Source organism: Fundulus heteroclitus, chromosome 20, assembly GCF_011125445.2.
Source record: "Fundulus heteroclitus isolate FHET01 chromosome 20, MU-UCD_Fhet_4.1, whole genome shotgun sequence".
NCBI classification, from domain to species: Eukaryota; Metazoa; Chordata; class Actinopteri; order Cyprinodontiformes; family Fundulidae; genus Fundulus; species Fundulus heteroclitus.
The window spans coordinates 31,214,995-31,238,436 of NC_046380.1; the positions used below are offsets into that span (position 1 = coordinate 31,214,995).

Sequence of the window (23,442 nt, forward strand, 5' to 3'; positions counted from 1 at the left end):
TTATGATTACTGTACTTGTTGTGCTTACTGGCTGATTTTATGTGGTACAATGCACTCAAATATCTGTCAAAATGTGTAAGCACGACTTTGTTAAGCAACAAAGCCACTCTGCTCAATGGATATTCGGACCATTACGGTACACTGTGTCACTATCTGATTGCCCTGTAGCAGGATCCCTGAGCTGTCTACAAGACTGCCTGACTGTAATGTCGAAACTAGAAGCGCATTCATGTAAGGCAGTCCGCACTAGCAACAAAAAACAAGTCTGGTAATTCAACATAAAAGTGAAGTTTATTTTGGCCTTATGTTAGAAACAGGGCAGTTTAGTCCAACTAATCTGTCCTCCCAACAGAGACAGATAGCTCTCCCTCTCAGGTAGTATGTGTGTAAGTGAGGGGCGGAGTGATATAAGAAGAATATTTAATGCGCAGATTATAATCCAGCGCGCCTTGTGGTCTGAAAATACGGGAAATTCTTTAAACACCGACATTGGTCATTTACTGACATCTCGCCTTATCCAAGATGGCGGTTGTTCTGTTTTGGTTTCCCCTGCGTCGCTGTCGTCAGCATCACAGGTTGGTTTCGATGTGAGTAGTTGAAGTAGCATGTCAGTAAAGATGAAGGACAAGGGGTTTATCCAGTCATGTGCAAGGATTTTTGATAAGGCTCCTCCTTCTGAAATACATCTCCAATAGAGCGATCCCAGATGGATGTGTGGAGCCGTGTGGAGCTCGGCGGAACTGCATCCATCCGGCGAGAGTCAGGGTAAGGTTGTATGGGGCTCCAAGTAGGACTTTAAGGTTGGTATTATGAACTGGCAAAGTGTTATATCTGGGGTCTCCAGCTCAAACGGATAAAATGGAATCTGAATCTGTCCATAAGATTGCCTTGAGATATTTGATGTAAACTGGCACCAGACAAATAAACTCAGCTGAACTGCTATTAGCATTACAATACAATGTATTTCTAACCACTTTATGCATTCAACAACTGGATGTCATGTCTTAAGACAACTTTAACCTCAAAATCTTTACAGCAGCACAAGCTATAAACTGTTGAATGTTTGCCTTGGGTGGTTTAGCACACAGTAGCAGAAGATTATGGAGGTAGAAGGCCGTGGACTATCAATGATGTCACATGTAAAGCACCAATCTCCAAACATCTTGCCACGCATGCCAAAATTAGCAAGTTAAAAATACTTGCAGGCCACCAAAATTCTTTTTTTAAATAAAAAATTTAATAAAACATTTATTGTCAAATCTTTTATTATTACATGCTAAATGATCACTGAATATTTTAATCGAATAAACAAAGTCCTTGTAGAATAGGAATCCTTGCAGATCCTGAGTGTCTGTTTGGGAGATCCTTGTTATGACGTGCAAATTTCATACAGTTTTCTACATTTTTGGGGAGTTGATAGAGTTCAGTTTTCATGATTTAGAAAACACTTTTGCATTATTTTCAGCAACAATATTATAATTTGGGTCAATCTTCCTGCGCAAATACCTGCTGGACTTAGCCAGGTTTAATAAACAGCTTTGCTCCAAACTATTAAATGTTTGTTGTCCTATTTACAGCAGAACTATGAAAATAACGTGGTTGATTAAAAACTTTAACTTAAGATGATATTTGTTGAGTTCCTTTCTGTCATGTTTTTGAAAGGCCTCACAACAGTAAAAATCTCCCCTTAAAGAATAATGAAAAAAAAATGAATAAAAATAGAAACATAGCCATTTGCATCAGCCGCCTTTGCCTGCAGGCCAAATCTGTACCGTACTTGAACTGTAGCTGAGGGCTGCATAAAATCATTCAGAGAGCCACAAATGGCTCTCGTATCGTACTTTGGACGCCCTTTAGCTAAAGTATTTCCACTTAGGGTAACTACCTGACAGCAAAGAAAAAGAAATCCAGCATTACCTTAAATTGCTAAAATATTTGTGTGCTTTTTTATTTCTCTTTGTTCTCATATCAAACAAGTATCTGGCTGAAAATGCTTTGCTTGTTCTGTTCTCAGAGTTTCACACAGGAAGATCGTTTGGGGCGTACCATCTCCTACCTCCCGTTTCCAGTGAGAATAATCATGGGCTTCTCTAAAATAATCAGCCAATGCAAACATGGCAACGGCGCTGAGGGGTTTCTAGTGCAAATATAATATTAAGTACCTATACGCTTTAAACAGAACCTCTCTTCAATACATGTGAACAACATCTTTAATAAGATCCATGCAGCTTCCGTTCTTTAGATATTACAGCATCTTTGATACCATAAGGTGAAACGGTAAAAGCTGCCCTGTTGTCATTTAGGCTTCAGCCGTCTTAGTCATACATTTCTAAGTAAGAAGAAGAAGAAGACACCTGTTGTAAACCTGTGGAAGTGTAAAGGAATGAATCATCAGGTGCTGCGAGTGACCACAGGAAGACATGAAAGGCTCCCAGTGGCAGAGGGAATCTGGACCACTGTGGAGACATCATCACTCCTGGGTGATACCTTACTGAATGGTCTGATTATTAAGACGGGGAGGAATGAAGAGAAAGACATAATGAAGATGTTTGAAAGCAAAGTCCTCCCTGCAGATTGGAAAATAAAAACCTTCCAGATCATCCCTGGACCGCTGCCCAAGACAGCGTGTACAAGCCAAGATAAGCTGTCTGGCTGCGCTCCACAAGTGCACAATCTATTACGTCGATTTATGTCCCTGCTCACTTGCAACTCTCCCCCTTCCTTTCTAGCTTAGTGCATTTTCCCAGTGTACAAGAAACAAGTTTAAGAATCCCCAGCAGATAAGCCCCAGCCCAGTAGGACTGTTTCTAACGTTGTCTGAGTACTATGAATGAACAAGGTGTCGAAACATACCTGATGCTTGGGTTGATTTTAGTACATGGCAGTATCACATCGCTGCTGCAGATTTGTGTGCATCTAAAGGTGCTCTGATTGGAGAGGGGATCTGGGGGTTGGTGAAGGCCACTGGAGAACAGTGAAGTCTTTGTCGTGCTCTAGAAACCGGCTCGGTGTCATTTGAGCTTTGTGACACAGTGCATTCTCCTGCTGGAAGTAGCCACTTAGCAACAACACTAGACAACTTAAACAATGCTCTGTTTGTTACGAAGGCAGTGACAAAAACAAAATTATCCTCTGCAACAAGACGCACCACCAGCAGCCCGATTGTTGATGCAAGGTACAACTGATCCATGCTTTCATGTTGTTTTGGCCAAATTCTGACCCCCATCTGAATGTTGCAGTTGTAAGAGAAACTTTTGCCACGAGGCGTTCCCCAATCTGCTATTAACCAATTCTATCAAGTCTACATGAGTTGTAGCCTCAGTAACCAGTTCCTAGAAGTGGCACCTAGCGTGGTCTTCTGCAGCTGTAGCCCTTCTGCTCGAAGGATCATTATGTTGTGCTTTCAAAGATAGTAAGCTGCACATCATATGTAAATAGTTGTTATTTCAGCTACTGTTGCCTTTCTGTCAACTCAAACATATCTGCCAATTATCCTCTGACACGCACAAGACATTTCCATCCTCACAAATGTCCTGAGGATGTCAGAGCAGATATTTTCTCTCTTTTGGAGCCATTCTCTGCACCATGTCGGTGCATGAAGATGCCAGTAAATCAGTTTGTTTCCATTGTTGACTGGGATGATGGCATATACCGCAGTAGCAGGGGCGCTGAGGGGAATTGGACTGCGGCCATCATAAGTCTATCTGTCTGCCCATGATTCTCATCAGTGGAGATGGGTGAGGCGGCACTTCTGCAGGTCCCAGCAGGATCTTTCACTTGGATGTAAAAATCGACTTTCGGTTCTAGCTTGTTAATGGAACAGATCAAACAGTGCATGTGGTTTTTAAAGAGCTTGGCTCCATAACGACTGCTGCAAGTCTCTGACAAGGAAATCTACTCATTCCAGTCTGATATAGTCCTGTTTTAATGTGTCTATAGTCTCACAATGAATGTATCATAAATAAAAAGAACTACATGAATTGAATCTGTTGACCTATGGCTTTTCTTTAATAAAAAATGCAAACAACAACACTCAAAATACACAAAAAAAACACATTCAGGGATTTTATGGAAATGCCTCAGCATCAATGCAACATGCATAACTGTGAAGATAAAGTTAATGAAGGGCCATACAATTTCATTTCAGAGACATATCAAAGTAACGTCTTTCCTCAGGGAGTAAGTGGTTCCTTTGCAAACACAGGACTCTCATTGACTTACAGTACAGTTACCCAGACACCTCTGGTCCAAATCTGTCGTCTTATTGAAAAATTTATGTTGATTAATAAAGAGGAGAGCGAGAAAACAACCACGGACTGCTGAGCATCCGACTTTCTGCATCCAGTTAAGATAAACTGAGAATCCTTTTACAAAACAGCAACAACTATTGTGTACAGTTCTTAAACAACTAAACTGATACAACTGAACCCAAGTAACACGGTGACAAACGTCCTCTTACAACTTTCTCTGAAAACATCAGAAATGTAAAAAAAGAAAAAAAAAAAGAACGAAATCAACAGAATAACATTTTGGCTGATCAGAAAGTTATCCAACTCTTATTTTGTATCATTAAGTTAGACTCTGGCAGAACATTTAATTAAACAGTTTGTGTGCCATGCTGATGTTATCTGCTGCAAAGACATATCAAACAGAGCTGGGCTTGCATTAGCAAAAATCAACAACAGCACCGTATCAAAAGCTACACTGGCCGCATTAAACGGTACTTAGCTCTGGTTCCTTCAGCAGGCTGAGCAGCTTATCCATCTTTGCTACTTCTGCTTCTGAACCCTTAGGCTGCTCCTGGCCCTTCTTGCTCTAAACACACACACACACACACACGCACACAGAAAGTAATTAATTCATGAATTAATCAATAATTAATCAACGATCACTTGATTAAAACTAAGTAAGAATTAAAGACAACACAACAGTTGCCTAGAATACCTCACATAGGGAAGTACATCCTCACATTTTTTACTAATTTTTCATTACGTCTTTTCACGGGACAACACTGATGATGAAACACTTTGATAGTCAGTGTACAGCTTGGATAATAGTGTCAATTTGCTGTTCTCCCCCACTGTCTAAACTCCTGGCAACAAAAGGAAGTGCACCCCTGAGTGGAATTGTCCAAATTGTGCCCAAAGTGTCACTATTTTGTGTTTCACCATTATTTTCCAGAAGTGCCTTAGCTCCCTTACACCTGGAGTTCACTAGGCTGCCACAGGAATCATCTTCAGCTTCTTCACAGAGCTGATCCTGGCCCTGCAGCCAAGTTTCTGGAGGGAGGGGATCATGCTATGCCTCAGTGTGTCACAGTACATGTTGACATTCATGGTTCCCTCGAACTAATGATATGAATAATAATAATAATAATAATAATAATAATAATAATAATAATAATAATAATAATAATAATAATAATGCATTAGGCAAGGCAAGGCAAATTTATGTATATAGCACATTTCAGTACAGAGACAATGCAAAGTGCTTCACATGATTAAAATACTGGAAAGAAACACAGAATAAAAGCAAGTAGGAATAAAATGTAGAAACAAAACATGGGGAAGTAGAAACTAAAAGCAAACATTAAAAACAGTAGGACTACAAAATTGAACTAATGATGTTTCAGTAAAACAGTTTTACTAGAACAGTCGAAGGCAACCCTAAACAAATATGTTTTTAATCTTGATTTAAAAGTACTGAGGCTTTCCGGACTTTTTTTAAAATTTTTATTTATTTTGGTCCCATTAGAACGCTGAACATAGTTCCAATAATCTTTAGTCTGCTTGTCTTCAGCAAACTGTTTGCAGCCTTTCTCCATTGATAATTTCAAAACCTGACCCTTAGAGAGTTCTTTGCCACGAGGTGCGATGTTGAACTTCCAGAGACCAACATGAGTGTGAAGCCAATACTGTAACACCCAATTTAACACACATGCTCCCCATTCACACCTGAGACCTTCCAACACTATTGAGTCAAAAGGCACCGGGGAGGTAAAATGGCTAATTGGACACCATTTTCACTTCGGGGTGTACTCCCTTCTGTTGATAGCAGTTTAGACATTAGTGGCTGTGTCGAGTTTTTTTGGAGGTTACAGCAAATTTACACAGTTATCCAAGCTGCACACTGACTACATTACATTGAATCAAAGAGTCACAATTTCAGCATTGTCCCATCAAAAACATAAATAAAATAGTGACAAAGATATGAGATACAGCAAAGACAGGGTGAAGCAATACAGCACAAAACGAGAATAAATTACATTAAAATCTAAGTATTATATATTTTTTAGAATAATTAATGTAATAATACATATATTTATTGTAATTGTACAGCAGGTCCTTTCCATCATATTTTGAAATGTGCTGCAGAGGTTATTGCTGCCCGTGGGACAGAGCAGTCATGACTCAGCTTTACTTCGACGCTGCTGCAAGTGATCGTAGCACGAGAGAGTGTTTAACAGGCCTGTCAAAGCTCCTTTACAATTACAGGGTTCTCTCATACGGACCTGGACTTTGATTCAAGAACACCAATAAAGTCAACCAAATTTAAGAGCATCATGTAACACAAACAATCTTAACAGGGAAATCATACCGAAGAAAGCCTAAACATTTGCCCATAAAGTGGCATCTTAATTCTTTGGTTGAACAGAAGAAAATATCGATATATTTGCAAATCTATGTGGGAGTTTAAATTTATGAGTCAAGGGACGGCTGTAATTATAAACAAAAGAGCATTTAATTTTGATTCAGCAAATCTAAAGTAAAAGGTTTCAAAAAGCCTTCACAACAATCTCTGTTGTTCCGGCTCATTCTCTGATCTCGTTGGCAAACCGCACGCTGATCTTTCCAGTGAGATTCAGAGATAACACTGATAGAGTACCAATGAATGTGCCATAATGCTGTTATTGTACAGATAGCGCCACTATTAGGGCATGTGGCTGAGGTGAAAGGCGTGTTGCTTTGAATATCAGCGGACACGTGACAACATGCTTTAACCCTCCATAAAAAACGTCACAGGCCTTCAGGTCAAGGTGACCGCATGTGCAAAGAATGAAAGCAGCAGCCAGCACAGGAAAGCGCAGTACTACTCATGCCACTAATGAGTACTGCATGGCATTTATTGGCATCTTTTTCAATTTTTTTTTAGAGACTTGAGGATCGGAGCTCATTTCAGAATACAAAAATGATGACAGATACATGAATGGTTATAGTATGAACTGCCAACTGGACCAATTTTCTAACCTTAACGTCCCTTTATGCTCACCCTCTCAGTCTGGGCAGGCTAATATGCCGGCTCTTTAAGACATACAATCAAAATGATTTGCTAAGTGTTTTTGCAGCTTATGTTTATTCGCCACACTGGCCTTTAACATGCATTAAGCACTGTCAGTGATGCTGAACCGTGCAATTATATCACTAATGGACTTGTAAGGGGTAAAGACAGAGATTGCAGGAGAAGACGGACTGCATCTGTGTGAACGTGTTAGGTTGCGTTCACATAATTGTGTTTGCGTGGTTAATGCAGGATGTTGGAGCGGTCTGCGTAATACAATTTGCAGGGAAAATGCTTTGTGAAAATTAATGCAATGAATGCTTCGCTCCAGTTATTACATTTTCATGTGCTTTACGCGCACTGATGTGAACAGCACAAAGGAAAAGTGGAAATGCTGCAGAGCTAGCTGTTAATGGGCTCTGATTAAAGTGTTGTGACTCAGTGTGCCATTTGCTTTCCTCCTGTGTTCAGAAGGACTGATGTGATTACTTCTCAACTTGAAAGAGGCTTCAGGGACTCATCTAGCAGCGACGGAATAAAGTGGCACTTTGTTTTTGTCTTTTAGCCAAGCAACATTTTGCTATAAGCCACTATAATACACCCCCTGCCAAAACTTTTTTTTCTTTAATTAATTAATTAATTCATTGATTTAAAAATTGGCATTCTTTCTGCAAACGTGAAAAACAGTGACTCTGATAAATGCTATGTTATGACATAGTGGTAAATATAAATTAGAGTAAAAACTGCTACAGGTTTTATTGGTTTCAGTGGTAAAATGTCACTAGAATAAAACTGTTTCAAAGATTTACAAATGAAGCCATATTTAGTTACCAGCTGATCCAAAAACATGTTTTTAATCTCTATCAGGGACAAACTATAAGATGTTTTGCTGCAACAAAAGCTGCAAGCAGCACACGCAAATTTGAGGAACTTTCAAGCACTACTAAGCACCGAGTGGTACCTACTTGTACATCACTGTACAAGGTGACTTTTTAAGGCACCTTATTAAGGCACCTTTAAGGCTACAAGCAGAGCACTACTTTGGCCCTGGCAGCCATTAGCAGCCTGGCACTCCATGAACACATTTTTAGCAAAATGTTTGCAGTCTTTAGGTTGAACTGGTTTATCTGTTTGACTTGTTTACAGCTTTTCAGCTTTTGTCCATCATCACTGCAGCCAATTATGCTTGGCAGCACAGCGAAAAATAATTATGCCAGTCTAATGAACGTCTAATTTGTTCCAAACGTGAACAAAGTAGGTGAAAGGAGAGACAACTTCCTGCAACAATTTGCAATGAGAGCCAACAGGATACATTCTGTGTTCAGAAAATCAAGTAAAACATTTTTAAGATAATTAAATTAGCTTATCATACGGTGCCTTGCAAAAGTATTCACTCCTTTGGCTTTTTACCTATTTTGTTATATTCTATCCTGTAATTTAAATGCTTTAAACCTGATTTTATGTGCTGGATCAGCACCAAGTAGCCTAAATATAGTCTATGTTAGTGAGGTGAAATGAGAAAAAAAAATATATATAAAAAAATAGACCTCCACAGCAGAAACTGGAGGATATGTCCATAGGACCACAATAAGCCGTACACTCCCTAGAGCCAGGCTTCATGGATGAGTGGCCAATAAAAAGCCATTATTTAGTGGTAAAAATAAGAAGGCACGGTTTGAGTTTGCCAAATGGCACGCAGGCGATTGAACTTTTCGGCCACCGTGGAAACCGCTGTTTGGCTCAAACCCAACGTATCCCATCACCCCAAGAACAACATCCCCCTAGTAAAACGCTGTGGTGGCAGCATCATGCTGTGGGGATGTTTTTCATCTGCAGGGATTAGGAAACTAGCCTCGTGAGACCATCCTGATCTCGCGAGCTTTCAAGGTTTCACTCGCAGATCAGTCTGGATACTCTCCGTTGAAGAAAATTTGGAGCCGTTCACCAAACGAACGTCCAATCAGCGTTGGCTTTGAGGCGGGTTGAGGTGTGACGCAACGAGAAGCGCGTCAGTTCAGTCTAAAGAACAATGGCGGCTTCAGCCGATGAAACTAGCGTTAGCGTGGCTATCGAGCAAGTTTTATCGGAATTACAGAGTATTTATTTGCTGAGCTAACGAGCCTTTACCTGCAGCAGCAAGAGTAGCTTGGCTTGTGGTTGTGTTTTCGTCGTCGCTCTGTTACGAGCGATGACGAATCTGATTGGTTTATTTGGCCCGTCAATCACTAACATAGGCCAATCAGCTAACCAGTATTTTCGCCCCTTCCCAAAGTTACTTCAACGGAAGGTTTCCAGATGGATATGCGGAGCAAATCTATCTGGCGGAGTCAGGTAATTAGGAAACTGGCTCAAAGGAAATATGGATGGTGCTAAATGCAGGGATATTCTTGAGCAGAACCTGTGTCAGTCTGCGTATGGTTTGAGATGGAGGTTCACCTTCCAGCAGGACAATGACCCGAAGCACACTGCTAAAGCAACGCTCAAGTGATTTAAGCGGGGGAACATTTAATCATGTTGGAATGGTCAAGTCCAGCATTCAGTCCAATAAAGAATCTGTGGTTAGACTTGAAGATCGCTGTTCACAAGCGAACCTTGAGTTTTGCCGAGACAAGACGTGGCGTGCTCATAGAGACTGATCCAAAGCTACTTGCAGTAATTAACGCGACGCCGCCTGTCAATATATCCTGGAGGCTCGTCAGTAACTGACCAATCAGCAATTTGTTACGAAGTGAAATGCCTCTTATCTGCAAGTTCATCTGTACGAAGTTAACTACATTTTTGTTCATAAACATTGTGTGCTTAATGGTTAAATTAAAGGGTAATGCTTGATGCTTGCTCTGCTGTGTTTTATGCAAGGCTGCATGACATTAGGAAAAGCTGTGATATGCGATAATATTGGTAAATGTTCCAATAACAAATAGCTTGCAATAAAAACATAAAAAAATTTGTCAATGTCTTTCTGCTTAAGGATCATAGTAACATAGACCCCAGATAAATAGTCTAAAAACAAAAACCTTTATCATTCATATCTCAAACACAAGTCTTTAATGAAAAGGTTGCCTCTGTCTGACAATGCTTTGGAGAGTTTTAACAGTCATGCACAGTGAAGGTTTCTGTTACTTTGTCCTAATTTGTTGTTTGAATCAGGATAACGAATGGCATCTTCACAGTTGTAACAATGTTATTTAAATTAAATAGTGAAAACTCTCAAACTATTCATTTTATTACCAGGTTGAGAGAAAACATAATATGAATGCCGACGGAGGTGTTTTTGCAAATTTTTTAACACCTTTTAACAAATCCATATAAGAGGCAGAAGGAAAAACTAAGGAATGTAGAGGTAATATCACAAACTACACCAAACACAGTAATATGAGTATCTTTTGCATTATCCGCCAACATACAATTAGAAAAACAAATGAGTGAAGGCGCTAACTTGCATATGCAATAACAATGTTACCACTTCACTGCTCATATGTAGAGTGAAGACTGTCGGAGCAAATGAGATATATTGATCGTACTCACCTTGGGCTTCTTGCGGAGGTTCGGAGAAAGTTTGAGGCTGGTCACATCTCCTCGGTCATCACCCACAATGATAATAGGATAGATGGGATTAAATTCAATGTGAGTCAGCTTGGTCTTCTTTTTGGCCACCACTGGCTGCTGGCAGAGAGGCTCATGTTTGTTGATATTGAGGTCAAAGACATGAACCTGAAGAAAGATGAGTCATTAAAATCCTTATTTTAACCTCCCCTTCATACATTTATTACAAATGAAACACATTAAACTACATTCAGGTTTGTCGCTGTTAAATGAAACACAGTTATAAGAGTTCAGGATGTATATGTGGTATTAGTTTGCACTGGACTCCTAATTCTGGGTCTATATTCTGTGGGCATGTTGGAACTGCTACAATGTTTGCCGTGTTTTTAGGCATCCTTGTGCAGTAGATACCAGATGAGAGATTTTCATTTTTTTAGCAATGTATTTGGACAATCTGATGACATCAAATAAAGCCACTCTAAAGAACAGCCCACGTTTTTTTTTTTTTTTTTTTAATCAGAAAGATTACTGTGCCTGGACTGCTGAAGTTCACACAGCACACAAGTGTTCATGCAAGTGTATTAACAGCAGACAAAGAACCCTCATTTGTAACCAATCATCAAACTCCAACGGGGTATGACTTTCTCTAACCTCTTATCAGCCTCTTATCAGTGCAGCTATTACCAGCAGTGTTTTTGATGTTCAAATATAAAGACTAATGCAACATTAGTCATGGGTAATTGCAGTAAAATCTGACAGCATCTGTAATTCACAAAGGCACTTGGAGCAGACAGTTTGCTGAATTTATAATTGCCTTCGCTCATATTAGCATAAAACCATAAATTACAGGTTTTTAAATGTTTCCTTCCATGAATCTTAAAGGGATGATTTAGTACCGAGTGCTATCTTTTTGAGATTGACTCAATATTAAAAAGAATAAAACTGCACTGTATTAATAGCTACACATTACTTTTTCTAACAAAGAAAATTCCTTGTGGATGCATCTGCCACACTGTTATCTATCCGTCCGTCCATCCCTGCTAATTCCTGCTAGCTGGTGCCTATCTGCAGCTGCCATTGGGAGAGGGGTGGGGTACACCAGTCCATCAGAGGAGCTGCCCTCCCATATAGCTGCCTGGCTGCTTTATAATTTTATCTGGGGTAAGTTGCCTTCTGATTAAGACTGTGCCTGGCACTTTCTTTTTCTTTTGTTTTTACTTGTGCAGCAAGGCTGATCTCACGTCTCCACGTCATGCTAAGGGGGGCATGTACCACTGCTTCAATATAGATTAATTGGTTCAAAGTAGGCATTATCAAAACGTTTAATTAAATGCCTCTCATGGGAAACTGTGTCTATCAGAATAGGATCCAAGAACCAGACACTGCTATACAATAATTTTGCAAAAGACAAGATGAGATGTAACCAGTTCACACAAGAACAAGTTCACGCCCACTTAACTTTCAATATGGTCAAACTTTAAAATAGCATAAGTTGTCTAAAGTAAAGACATCCGCTAAGCCACATAACTCACTACTTAAAGCAACAAAGGTCCGCTCTACACATCTTCACTAATAAACCAGCGCCACCTTCAAAATTATATTCCCAGCTCAGACTATTTTTGAACTTAAACATCCAGTAACATACAGTGGAAGTAAAAAGCAGTCTGCCAACTAAAAGTCACCCAAGTTAAAAAAATTAGACCATGACAAGTAATTTTAAAACTTTTAACCACTTCAATGTGAAATTCTTCTTTTACAATTCAGCTAATAAAGTACAAAATAATAATAATAACAACAACAACAATAATGCTGCTACAACCAGGTTACAAAAGTGTACACACAAAACTTTCAGCATTCAGTCTTTTTCGGCTACGGTCCATCAGCATCCTGCACTTTGACTCCAGTCAAGGCAGGGTTGAAAGGAAAATGAGAGGAAATCTCTTTTCGAAAGTATTCTTCAGTTTTTTTAGTCAGATTTAGCTTTCAACTTTCACTTTGCCAAGCCAAAACACAACATTTCGTCTGATGATGCCATTCTTTTGTCAATTTTGAAATATGCTTAAATTTACAGTCAAGCTGAAAAATTAAAATCCCTCTTCATCTTCAGATTTATAGCTGAAACCTGAAGGTTTTGGGACAACATTGACTGATATTTAGGTCGGTTCATGAACATCACCTATTTACATCAATTAAGGACATCAATTTTAGACAAAAAATATACCTTATATATTTTTTTAACAATGAGCCATGTAGGTGTGGATTTTTTCTCACCTTAATAATAAAAAAATATCATTTAAAAAATGCATTTTGTGTTTACTTTTATAGACTTTGAGCAATAAATTTGTTTGATGTTCTGAAACACTTAGGTTTGACAAACATGCAAATAAGTAATTTAACAAATAATACATTTAAAAAAGAAATCAGGAAGGGCACAAACAACTTTTACACCACTGTATAAACTTTGGTAAATATTAGGTACTACTGACGACAAGAGATGGCAACAAAATGATTTCCGTAGTTCCCACATCTTAAGGAAGTTGTTGGACAAACATAAATAAACCTTTGAGGATATCACAATGTTAAATTTGGTAAGTTTAACTTATAATGAAAATAAAATTACATTGATGTTATTTAGACAGCATAAGCTTTGACATCCATTAACTATTAAAAAAAAAACTTAATTTCTGTGATGACCATATGTGAGGATGACACTAGAACACAATTGTGTAGAACTGCCTCCATCTGAAATACATACACGATGCCAATGTCCATATAATTCAAATTACAGTCAGAACTGTATGTGTAATTTAAAAAAAAGAAGTAAAGTTACTAAACCCTGTATTTTCACAATTAACAAGATACTCATAGCTAAACCAGTCTGTTGTACAACCACATGGAATGAAATATTTATAGGAAGTCATTAAAAACTGTTTATGGCTAATAAAACCGATAACACACCCAGATTACTAAGAAAATTCTGCTGTGGACTCTGACATCTGATTACAACACAGTTATGTAAGCAACAGAGGTACTACACACAGCGCGTGCAGGGGTTCTCGCAGCAGAGTTGAGCTGAATGCCTAGTGTTGCTCACCCAGCTTTAAACAACTGGATCAACCATGTTTGGGAGGAATTTACTTGCGTTTTGTCTCCTCCTGTGTGCTACCAGCTGCTCAGCTGACGATGGTAAATTTATTTTCTACAATTAACTTGGTATCTTGACACATTAATAACAATTTGGATCTCCTTTTAAGATTAATTTAGCACTGCTTAAAGTACAAGAACATAAGTCAGAGGGGATTGTCTTTTCAATAAAAAATGCAATAAGCTAATTGGTACAGACTGTGAATTTTCAAATGCAACTTTGCCGCAAGATATCGAGTACAATGTTCCATTTTCGTAAAATGTTCCAAATAAATAAACTTGTAATTAATTTGTTTCATCAGCTGCAACATCTAAGTCAAGAACTCTTCAGCCCTGGTTGGTTGGTCTGTCAGCTGTCGTTGGCTTCCTGCTGATTGTATTTACTATCCTGATCCTAAATAAACTACTAAATAAAAAAAGGTTTGTAAATCCCAGGTATTCTCTCTGTACACTGCATCAGTACAATGACAAACAGACTGATGGAGCTGCATTGTGATCAGTTTATTAGCGACTTAAAAAAAAATCTTCTCAGGTTGTAATTAAGGATAGTTTATCACTTTGGCAAAAAATACTTTTATACAGAAAATCCTTTTGCTAAAGTAATTAGCTCATGAATCCTAAAACAAGGGCAGCTTTCCATGTGCTGGTATTTAGATCTGCTGCACTAATGTGTTTATTGCATCCTTTTTATGATATTGCAAAGCTTTATGAGGCTCTACCTCATAGGGTAACGGGGAGGAGTTCAGGCAGTAATAATTATTCTTGAAATGTTGAAATTTTCTGTCTGTGAAAGTATAAAAGCACACAACAAACACAGGCTTATTTTTTGTTGGTTTTGTGCTTTTAATACAACATTTCTATTGGAAACAAATGTCAAATTTAACTGCTGAGCATTTGTCGGAGTTATTAAAATAATAATCATTCTGAGTTCACTGGCTGAGTAGAACTCAGTATGATTATTATTTAGTGTCTTATTTTTGTGTAATTTGCATTGCATAATCAACTATACTTCAGTAAAAGCTTTTATAGCTAAACAACATGTTGTAAAACTCAAACTAAACAAAGATAATGTCTTCCATTAACAGATAATATATATGGGTGTGTTAATTTTTTACTTCGGCAAATTGTAGTGTAATCTTTCTTTAGAGGTTTAACTCTCAGCTCCGTATCAACACAGTGTACAATATTGCAACATATAAACCAGCTGGTTGATAAAAAAAAAAAGTTAATTTCTTTAAATTTTGTAAAAAGGAATAATAATTTGACTGGGCGTTTAATATTGCATTTTTTTTCTTGGTTTCGTATCAAGACAGTTTTCTTTGGTGAATTATGATGAAATTTTTCGAGCTAAACAACCAACCAAGTCTGTCCCCTGCTGTCTTGTGTTGCAGGAAGACAGAAGACCAATGGGACTATGAGAAGTCTACAGAGATCCTTCATCCGGATGTAAACGTAACCAATATGTAGAAACCCATCCGCTTAAGAAACAAAGCTACTCCACCCACACTTCATCCGTGACACATCTTTTCTCAACAACGAACAATGGCTGCATTTAATTTACACTATTATCCTATGGAATGAGGACCTTTGTTAAAGTCATCTTTTCTATAAGTTTTGCAATTCTGCTAAAACAGCAGGACTTTGTCATTTTACAATGAGGTAATTTAATTGCAGATGTTCCTCTTAAAGATCACAGTTATGCAAATGTGAATGAAAACGAGAAGTCACCAAGAATGTAAATAAAGACAAGAAATATGAGTACATTGTGCATGTAGAGATGGTGTTAAATAATGACAAATTTAAGTAACTTGTGGCTGTTTATTATAATTTTATTTTAAAGACGTTTTGGCATTTGGAGATCGTTTCATTTTAAAAATGACAAGCTGAAAGTTTTAAGTCACCACTGAATTCTTAATGTAACATCAAAAGTTGGGCTCAAAATGATCTATACACCTGGTAGATTTAGATCTATAGTATTCTTTTAATAATATGCATCTTCTGACTGAAAGTAATAATAATGTTTGGGTGTGTTCCAGCCAGTCATACAATGAGGACTTCCATTCTCCAAGACTTGGAGCTTATCATAAAGTTCAATTGTTAGAAAGATACAAGTGGAAACATGCAAAAAGTTTGTCAGCAGTGAGAAATGTTTGTTTGTTGTAATGCAAATCAACCCTTGAGATGGATATAAATAATTTTCGTCATATAATTTTTGTTAAAATGTCAGTAAAAACAGATTATTTTAAATGATAGCTTTTGTGCATGATCTTGTCTTTTAGGAGATGTCAATTTTCTTGTTAGAATAGAACTCCTTGTATTAAAAGAAAATACCTATGTCAAGCAATATGGATAAATAATAAGTATAAAGTAACTTATTACCTGTAAATCCAAAACTGGTTCGTTCATTAGTCTGTGTGTGTTTTGCCATATGGGTTTTCTCATTAGAAATTAGTAATGGAATAAAAGAAGATATTTGGATTAAATAGAACCATAGGCCATTTTTATTTTTATGGTTAAAATTGGATGAGCAGAATCTGAATTTAATCAGATTTTCTTTTCATTCTTAACGTTATAGAAACATAAAATCACAGTCAAAGAAACAAGTAAAATATTTGTAATTTTCTAGAAGGAATGTGCAAATAGCACAAGCTTTAGTTTTGCTTGTACAGATATCAATAAACGCAGAGCAAAAGATGTGAACTGTTTCTAGAACCACAAATCAATCAGGCTGTAAAGACAACACTTGGTTACATGTTGTCAATTTGTCTTTCATTACAGCTTAATTTAAAACCTAACATCACAGTTTCAATTGAATTTAAATATGGGATTCCACATTTTAACACGATATGGACAATATTCTGTCACCAGGCAACATAGTGTGTTGTATTGCAAAACAATACAGCAGAACATTGTATTGTGACTAAACAAGAAGGTACACTAAAAGGTGGGAAAAGCTAGGTTGCTGTGATTCAGACTTAACGCCGTCTTTCGCCTTCTCCTGTGAACTATTATAGACTTGATTCTTACACTTTTACCCACTTTACAATAAATATTATTATTATTGTGGCTCACAAGGTATACTATTTCTCAGTCTAGTGAACTTGAAAAACTGACCACTCCTGACATCAGAAGCTCAGCTGACATTCAAATAGTCAGGCTTTCTGCTGGCTCTTATCAGAAATGTAACTAAAAAAAAAGTTAAAACTTCAGACCTATGTAAGCATCCATTCTCTGTCTCTCTGTAGTGAAATATTTTACATCTCAAGTTAAGACTTAGACTGGCGACTGGTCCAGGGTGACTGGGTGATCTCTCACCCAATGACCGCTGGAGATGGGCGCCAGCCTCCCCAGCTACCTTACATGGAAAAGCGGGTGTAGAAAATGGATGAATGGCTATTAACAATTTACGTTGTGTTTTTGGTCACATCATATGATGACAGCTGTTGTAACTATTTTTCAGTCACACCTCTCATGTCAAGATAAAAAACCCTCTTGTATGTAAACTAGGAAACTGTAATGACATGAGGGATGGTTAAAAGATTTTCCACTGCACTTAATTTCTATTGGGTAATGACGTAAAATGCACGATAATTCACTAACAATATGAATCGGTCAATAGAGATGGTGTAAAAAAAAAAAGTGACAATAAAAAGTTCAATAGTATAACCGTTTTCCTTCCTTTTGCATTCTAGCCTATCATGTAGGTTAATAGTCATTATATCCTCCCAACCAATCACAAACGCAGACCCAGGGACGCTCTGTCACTAAGCTCCACCCCCTTCAAAGAGTTCAGAGAGCACGTGTTCTTTCTCTTTTTGGTAAAAAGTTGGTTGAATAAAGGTTTAAGTTTGAATTCAGTGTTTGTGTGTTCTTTATCTAAAAATACACTGCACTTAAAATGTATGTTTTGAATTTGCTGATAATTATTGATATCAATCAGTATGATTTCTCTTTTACTGACATGCTTTTATTTCTATATCGTCCAGCCCTAGTTTGTGCAGATATTGTGTACTAAAGCTTATGTGTTGTAGTTCCTACCGAAAAGGTTGAGAGGACGTCAACCAGAAAGAGCAAACATGGAATATGTAAACTAATCACTATCACAGAGGACCAGACTTTCTCATTATGTCATCCAGACACTTCTCTAAACAGGCAGCTCAGATGGAGGATCAGGGACAGAGAGAATTTGTTTCCGCCACACAACCGTGTGTCATTCTTGCACCTCAGCCTCCAAGGCGATGTATTACCCTCATGAACACATGTGCACAAGCTCACATAAACCCACACAATCACACAAATATGCATGCCATTGTTCCTCTGACATTTTGTGGAATGGCAGAAGTAACAGAAAGTCAGGTTGTCATTACTGGTATACATGCATCAAGGAGCATGCAACTTGAATGAGTCAGTCAAGCTCTACTAGAGAGTTACACAAATTTGATTAAATGATCTGGAACAAAGCCAACGTCCTGGGAGAGAATAAGGAGGTAAACATGAAGCAAAAGATGCAAGACTTCTGTGTGTATTTTATAATTCTTTATAATCTGAATGGGATAAAGTACTTAGCCTTGGTGATATTTTGCAAATACAAAAGAAATATTTATTAAGAGGGGAGTTGGATTTTGTGTTGGAGCCTTTTAACTCTCTATGGGAGTTTGCAACATGCTGTCATGGGTTTGATAAGTATGGAGGACCAATCCTGCCATGATTAAGAATACATACAGAAGCCAAGTCTAGTTGAGTTTATTTGTATAGCACATTTCAGCAGCAATGCAGTTGACACTGCTTTACATTATCAAAACATAAACACATCGAAACAGTCACTGGTTGTGACACCAGTAACAATTCATGTTACTGGCAGCATTCTGGGTCAGCTGCAGTTGTCTGATTGAATTGAAATACACTAAATCAACTCCTTGTTTCTCCATTAACTCTCTACATGTTACCTTTATAATAATCTTTGTCATTCCAACAAAATTTGTCCTCTGCATTTAACCCATCCATTGTCAAGCCGTGGGCTGCTGTCCAGCACCCAGGGAATGTTTAAAGAATAATGCTGCGTTCAGATCAAATGCGATCTGAGCGTCAGGGGCGGCATGTTTACATGTACACAGTAAATTCCACAGTGTTAAATATGCAGTGTCAAAGTACACTGACTATTTCAGAGTTATTGCAACAACAGCTGGAGTAAGATACCACCCAGTGTTGGTGAAAATATCCATTGTTAAAATAGGCGGTGTGAAACGTACTCTGGAAAGCTCCGCCCACCTCCTCAGTCCAACAGAAATTTCAGCCAGCCATTTTCTTCATTCATGTCAAGCGACTCCGGTAAGTTTTTTTTTCTTATTCACTATCAAACGCATAATTTGTCCTTTCAACAGACGCTGAATTTCTAGAATTTCTGTAAATCATTGTTAACTGTGAACCTCGGCCGGTTTTAGTTCTACAAATGCTGAATTTCAGAAGGCTAATGTCTAATGTCTGAGTGAATAACAAGTCCACGTGCAAGTAGCATTATAAGCTGGCTAATTAACCCTAACATTAAATGGCAGTCAAGGTATCAAAAGTTATGTTAATTTTGTCATTATAGCCTGGATGTTTGCTTGTGCATTACTTTGAGGTGTAAAATATTATTGTAAAATAGCGAGTATTGCTTGTGTAGGTGGGGTAGGTAGGGAGATGGTTAGCTAGCTAGCTAGCTAAAGTTCATTCTGAGCGGGTAAAAAAAAAAAAACGAACCACTAGTGCTGTTTAAAAAAAAAAAAAAGGTAATGAGGAAGCATTGTATTCTTTATCATTGCAGGTTGTATTGACAGACATTGTCGTTTAAATGTGTTGGAAATATAGCTTGGATTTTCTAAAGATATATAAGATTACACTAATCCTCTGTATCGAGATTCAAAGTTTCCCTCCTTGTCTCATGGCTACCGCTAATGATAGCTTACCCTAACACGCAAGGTTCACGGCTCTCTGTGTGTGTGTGTGTGTGTGTGTGTGTGTGTGTGGGGGGGGGGGTACGGTTGTATTTATAGAAATTTGGTTGTTTATTTATTTAAATACGTATTTCAGAACGGTCAGAAAAGCTTCCCGGTCCAGATAGCTAACAAGCTAGCGGCAGTGGTGATGCGCGCTCGTCATATATCCCTCCGCCTCAAAACGCGCTGGAGCTGATGCACATCCAGAGAGTCTATGGTGGATGTGCATCTAGAAGTGACGAGAGGGCGCATTTCACCCGTTCGTTGCGGTGCGTTTTGAGTTTTCAAGCATTTGAGTGTTCAAAGTGGCAGATGCTAGAGTTGGAAACTATGAACTTTTACAGCTGGACACGGAGCATCAACCAATCAGAGAGACTCCGCTATGTGGCATAGTGTCGCATTTTCCGACAGTACGGAAGGACCAGAAAAAGCTGGGAAGTCGACAAGGGAGGACAAACTGATTGTTGTTTGTGTCCATCCTATTATTTATGATCAGTTCGAGCTACACTACAGAGACAGTAAAGGACCTTGCATGGAGGAGGATAAGCGGGGAAGTTGGGATCTTGGATAAGTCATCACGGTAAATATTTTCCTCACATTTGATGAAAAGAACAGGGTAGATCCTCCAATGTGCGTCAGATGGGTGTCAGATAGCTCTGAACAAGTGTCCATGTTAAAGCTTTGCAGGCCTTTTTTAACACATAAATGACATAAGGGCATTACTGAAGGACCCAAAGTGGCAGTCTGTTGGAGTTATACCTCATTCTCAGAAAGCAAGCACTGTGCTTTAACCAACAACTCTTCTGTTTGCAAAATTGTTCTACTTACTTTCTACTATTCTGTTTCACCTGTTTCACCCAAATTTCCCCATTGCGCGACAATAAAGGAATTCTTAAAATTTTTTTATTATGACCTTTTATTTTGTATTTTGAGTCGTTCTTGGATAAATGTTTAATGAGTGATTATTGATAGTTTTCTGGTTTCTCTGTGTTGTCATTTAGTAGTTCAGTTTAGCTGTTCTCTCAAAAACTCTCAAAAAACTAGCAGGTAACTCCTTCCACCACAGCAGTATTGCTTAATGAGTCAGTGCAGGACCAAGGCCGCTTCGGCAAAGATAAAAATCAATGAGTCTGACACAGCGACTGAAGTTTACAACTTATTTAGAGTCACTAAAAATAAGTCTACAGAAAGGTTTAACTGTATCAAGTTTAAAAGCAGGTTTAATGGCACAGAAAGCAAGAGAGACAGCTGTGGTCAAGATTGAAATCTTATGTTCTGGCCATAAACCTGGGAGCGTTTCACAGCGTTCACACTGTAAAAGTTAATTATAAACACTTACAATTCAGAGGTAGTTTGAAACACACAGATATAGCCATAAGGCATTTCCCAAAGGAGTGTAAAGCGCCACAATCTTTCTCAGCTGAAGTTAACATAACAGAGCATTTGCCGCTGGTCATTTGTTTTTTTTTTTACCTTGGTAAATCCACTGAAAATGTCTTATCAGGGCAAAGTTTAGTTGTGTAATATAAGTTATCCTATGCCGCAGCTGGTGCCTGTGGTGACCAAATCCAGGCAGTTTAGAGGGCATGATATAAACACACAAAATATCACATAAGGTGCCTCTCAAATTACTCAGCTCTCATTTCCTCTCTGTCATTCTCACTCGACTTCACTTGGCACATTGGACAGGAAACGTGTCAGACATAACACTCTTGACTTTTATAGTGTTGCACAGACTGAGAAGCCCAACAGATGGGGACAGCTTGAAGCCATACTAAAAAAAATATGTGAAGATAAGCAACACAACACCCCCTGAAATTACTTTTGCCTGGAATCAATAACTAGGAAGCTTCTTTGTTACATGAAACAAGAGACCGAACCGACTCGATTTCCTGAGGCTACATAACTTTGATTTGAAACTCATCCAATATATACAGATGATTAAAAAGTGAGTGGCAGATGGTAGATGGTGTAGCTGCTTGGTGCTTCACATGTTCAGTCGAATAAATGTCAAGTTCAAGGTATCGGTGACACAGCGGATATGTGTTGTCAGATCTGTGATCTTGCAGTCAAACATGCCTGAAATAGGTCTAAAACTGGTTACTGGTTATTATTTCATTTAAACACAGGAACAACGGACATTATACATTTTTGATTTAAAAATGTGGTTGAATTTTCTTATAGTTATAGCTATAGGAAAAAACAGATGAACATGATTGCATTATTACAGATGGCAGGTTACTTGATCTTACATTTTTGTGATTCTAATTTTTATTTTTTCCAGGTCAATTGTAGGGCTGCCACTATATTTTTATATTTTATTATTCACACATTTTTAATGAATTAGTTTTAAAATATGTCTTTCCACAATAACAGCTTTTATTTTTTGCCTTAAAACAACAGAACAAAGTTTTGATCTTTAAAGTATTATATGAATAAAGCACAACCTCATGCAATTAAAAATAAATAACACGGACTCATTAGAAAAATTGTATTCAGAGGCCAAATATGAAGAGATTGAACATAAATAAATGAAAACAGGTCTCAGTTCAAACAGAGATAAACACCAAAGGAAAATATGTGTTGCAATTCGATTTTTAGTTCAAATCTAGTAACAGAAACAGTAACTTTAAAATTACCAGTATTTATGAACTGTCTTTATTATTAAGGAGCTTATCTTGTTTGAATTTGATTCCTTTAGATGTTCCCAGTGTCTATTCAAATAAATATGATCAAAATAGGATGAAGGAAAATTAATTTTGGCTTCTGCACAAAGTCTGAACGTTAAAGGAGCAATAAGTGAAATTGCACCACTAGGTGGGCTGCTGAGCATTGTCTGTAGACCAAAACAAGATGTGTGACAAGCCACGCCTCTCTCTACCTCCACTTCAGCTGCAAAAGATAAATAAATAGCATCACCTTTTGTAGAAACATGTATAATGAAGAAGTAAGTATCGCAGCAAGAGAACGTTTCAATCTGCTGGACGTGGTCTCAGCCATTGTCTCCTACACTACACTGCTCCGACGGTGGCATTTAATGGGCAGGGAGGAGCTAAGCTTAAGCGTTGAGTGGCAGCTTTTCACATGGTTGTTCGTGCATGTGCGGCCGCCCGGCTTTGTAAACAAGATATTTGAGAACAACACAGAGATGATGTGTGACGTCATAGCATATTCCATCTAAAAAGATATCTTTAGTTTTTCACATCACTATTTTTTAGTACTTTCCATCTAAAATAAGGACATTTCACTAATTGCTCCTTTAACAACGCCGGCGCAGGCACAGGCAGGAAACGACCAGTAAACCATGTGAGGAACACAGGAAAACATGTCAGAAGGACATATTCTCTAACCTAAGAGCATCCAGCAGGTTTGCTTTGGCTTATCATCAGCCCCTGGGCTGGTCTGCAGCTGCTCAGTCATGTTTTGCTCTGCTGCGGTTTGTAACAAAATGTACTGAGCATCCACACCTCAGTTTATGGCCACCTAACTTTAAGTACCTCCA

The 23,442-nt window shown here is 38.1% G+C and overlaps 1 protein-coding gene and 1 long non-coding RNA gene across 3 annotated transcripts in view; one reads left to right on the forward strand and one right to left on the reverse strand.

The window, feature by feature from the left end:
- Window positions 1-3,985: 3,985 nt before the first annotated feature.
- Window positions 3,986-23,442, reverse strand: part of dnai1.2 (dynein, axonemal, intermediate chain 1, paralog 2) — a 36,001-nt gene continuing 16,544 nt past the window's right edge. For both annotated transcript variants that reach the window (XM_012870743.3, XM_012870745.3), the window contains exons 19-20: window positions 10,804-10,989; window positions 3,986-4,815 (exon numbers count right to left, since the gene is read on the reverse strand). In XM_012870743.3, coding sequence (XP_012726197.2) covers window positions 4,714-4,815; window positions 10,804-10,989 — 288 coding nt within the window. In that variant the 3' untranslated portion in view covers window positions 3,986-4,713. The remainder of the gene's footprint in view (window positions 4,816-10,803; window positions 10,990-23,442) is intronic.
- LOC105931865 lies at window positions 13,857-16,217 on the forward strand. Its single transcript, XR_001166538.3, has 3 exons — window positions 13,857-14,007; window positions 14,268-14,385; window positions 15,357-16,217. It is a non-coding gene; the product is annotated as an uncharacterized LOC105931865 (long non-coding RNA).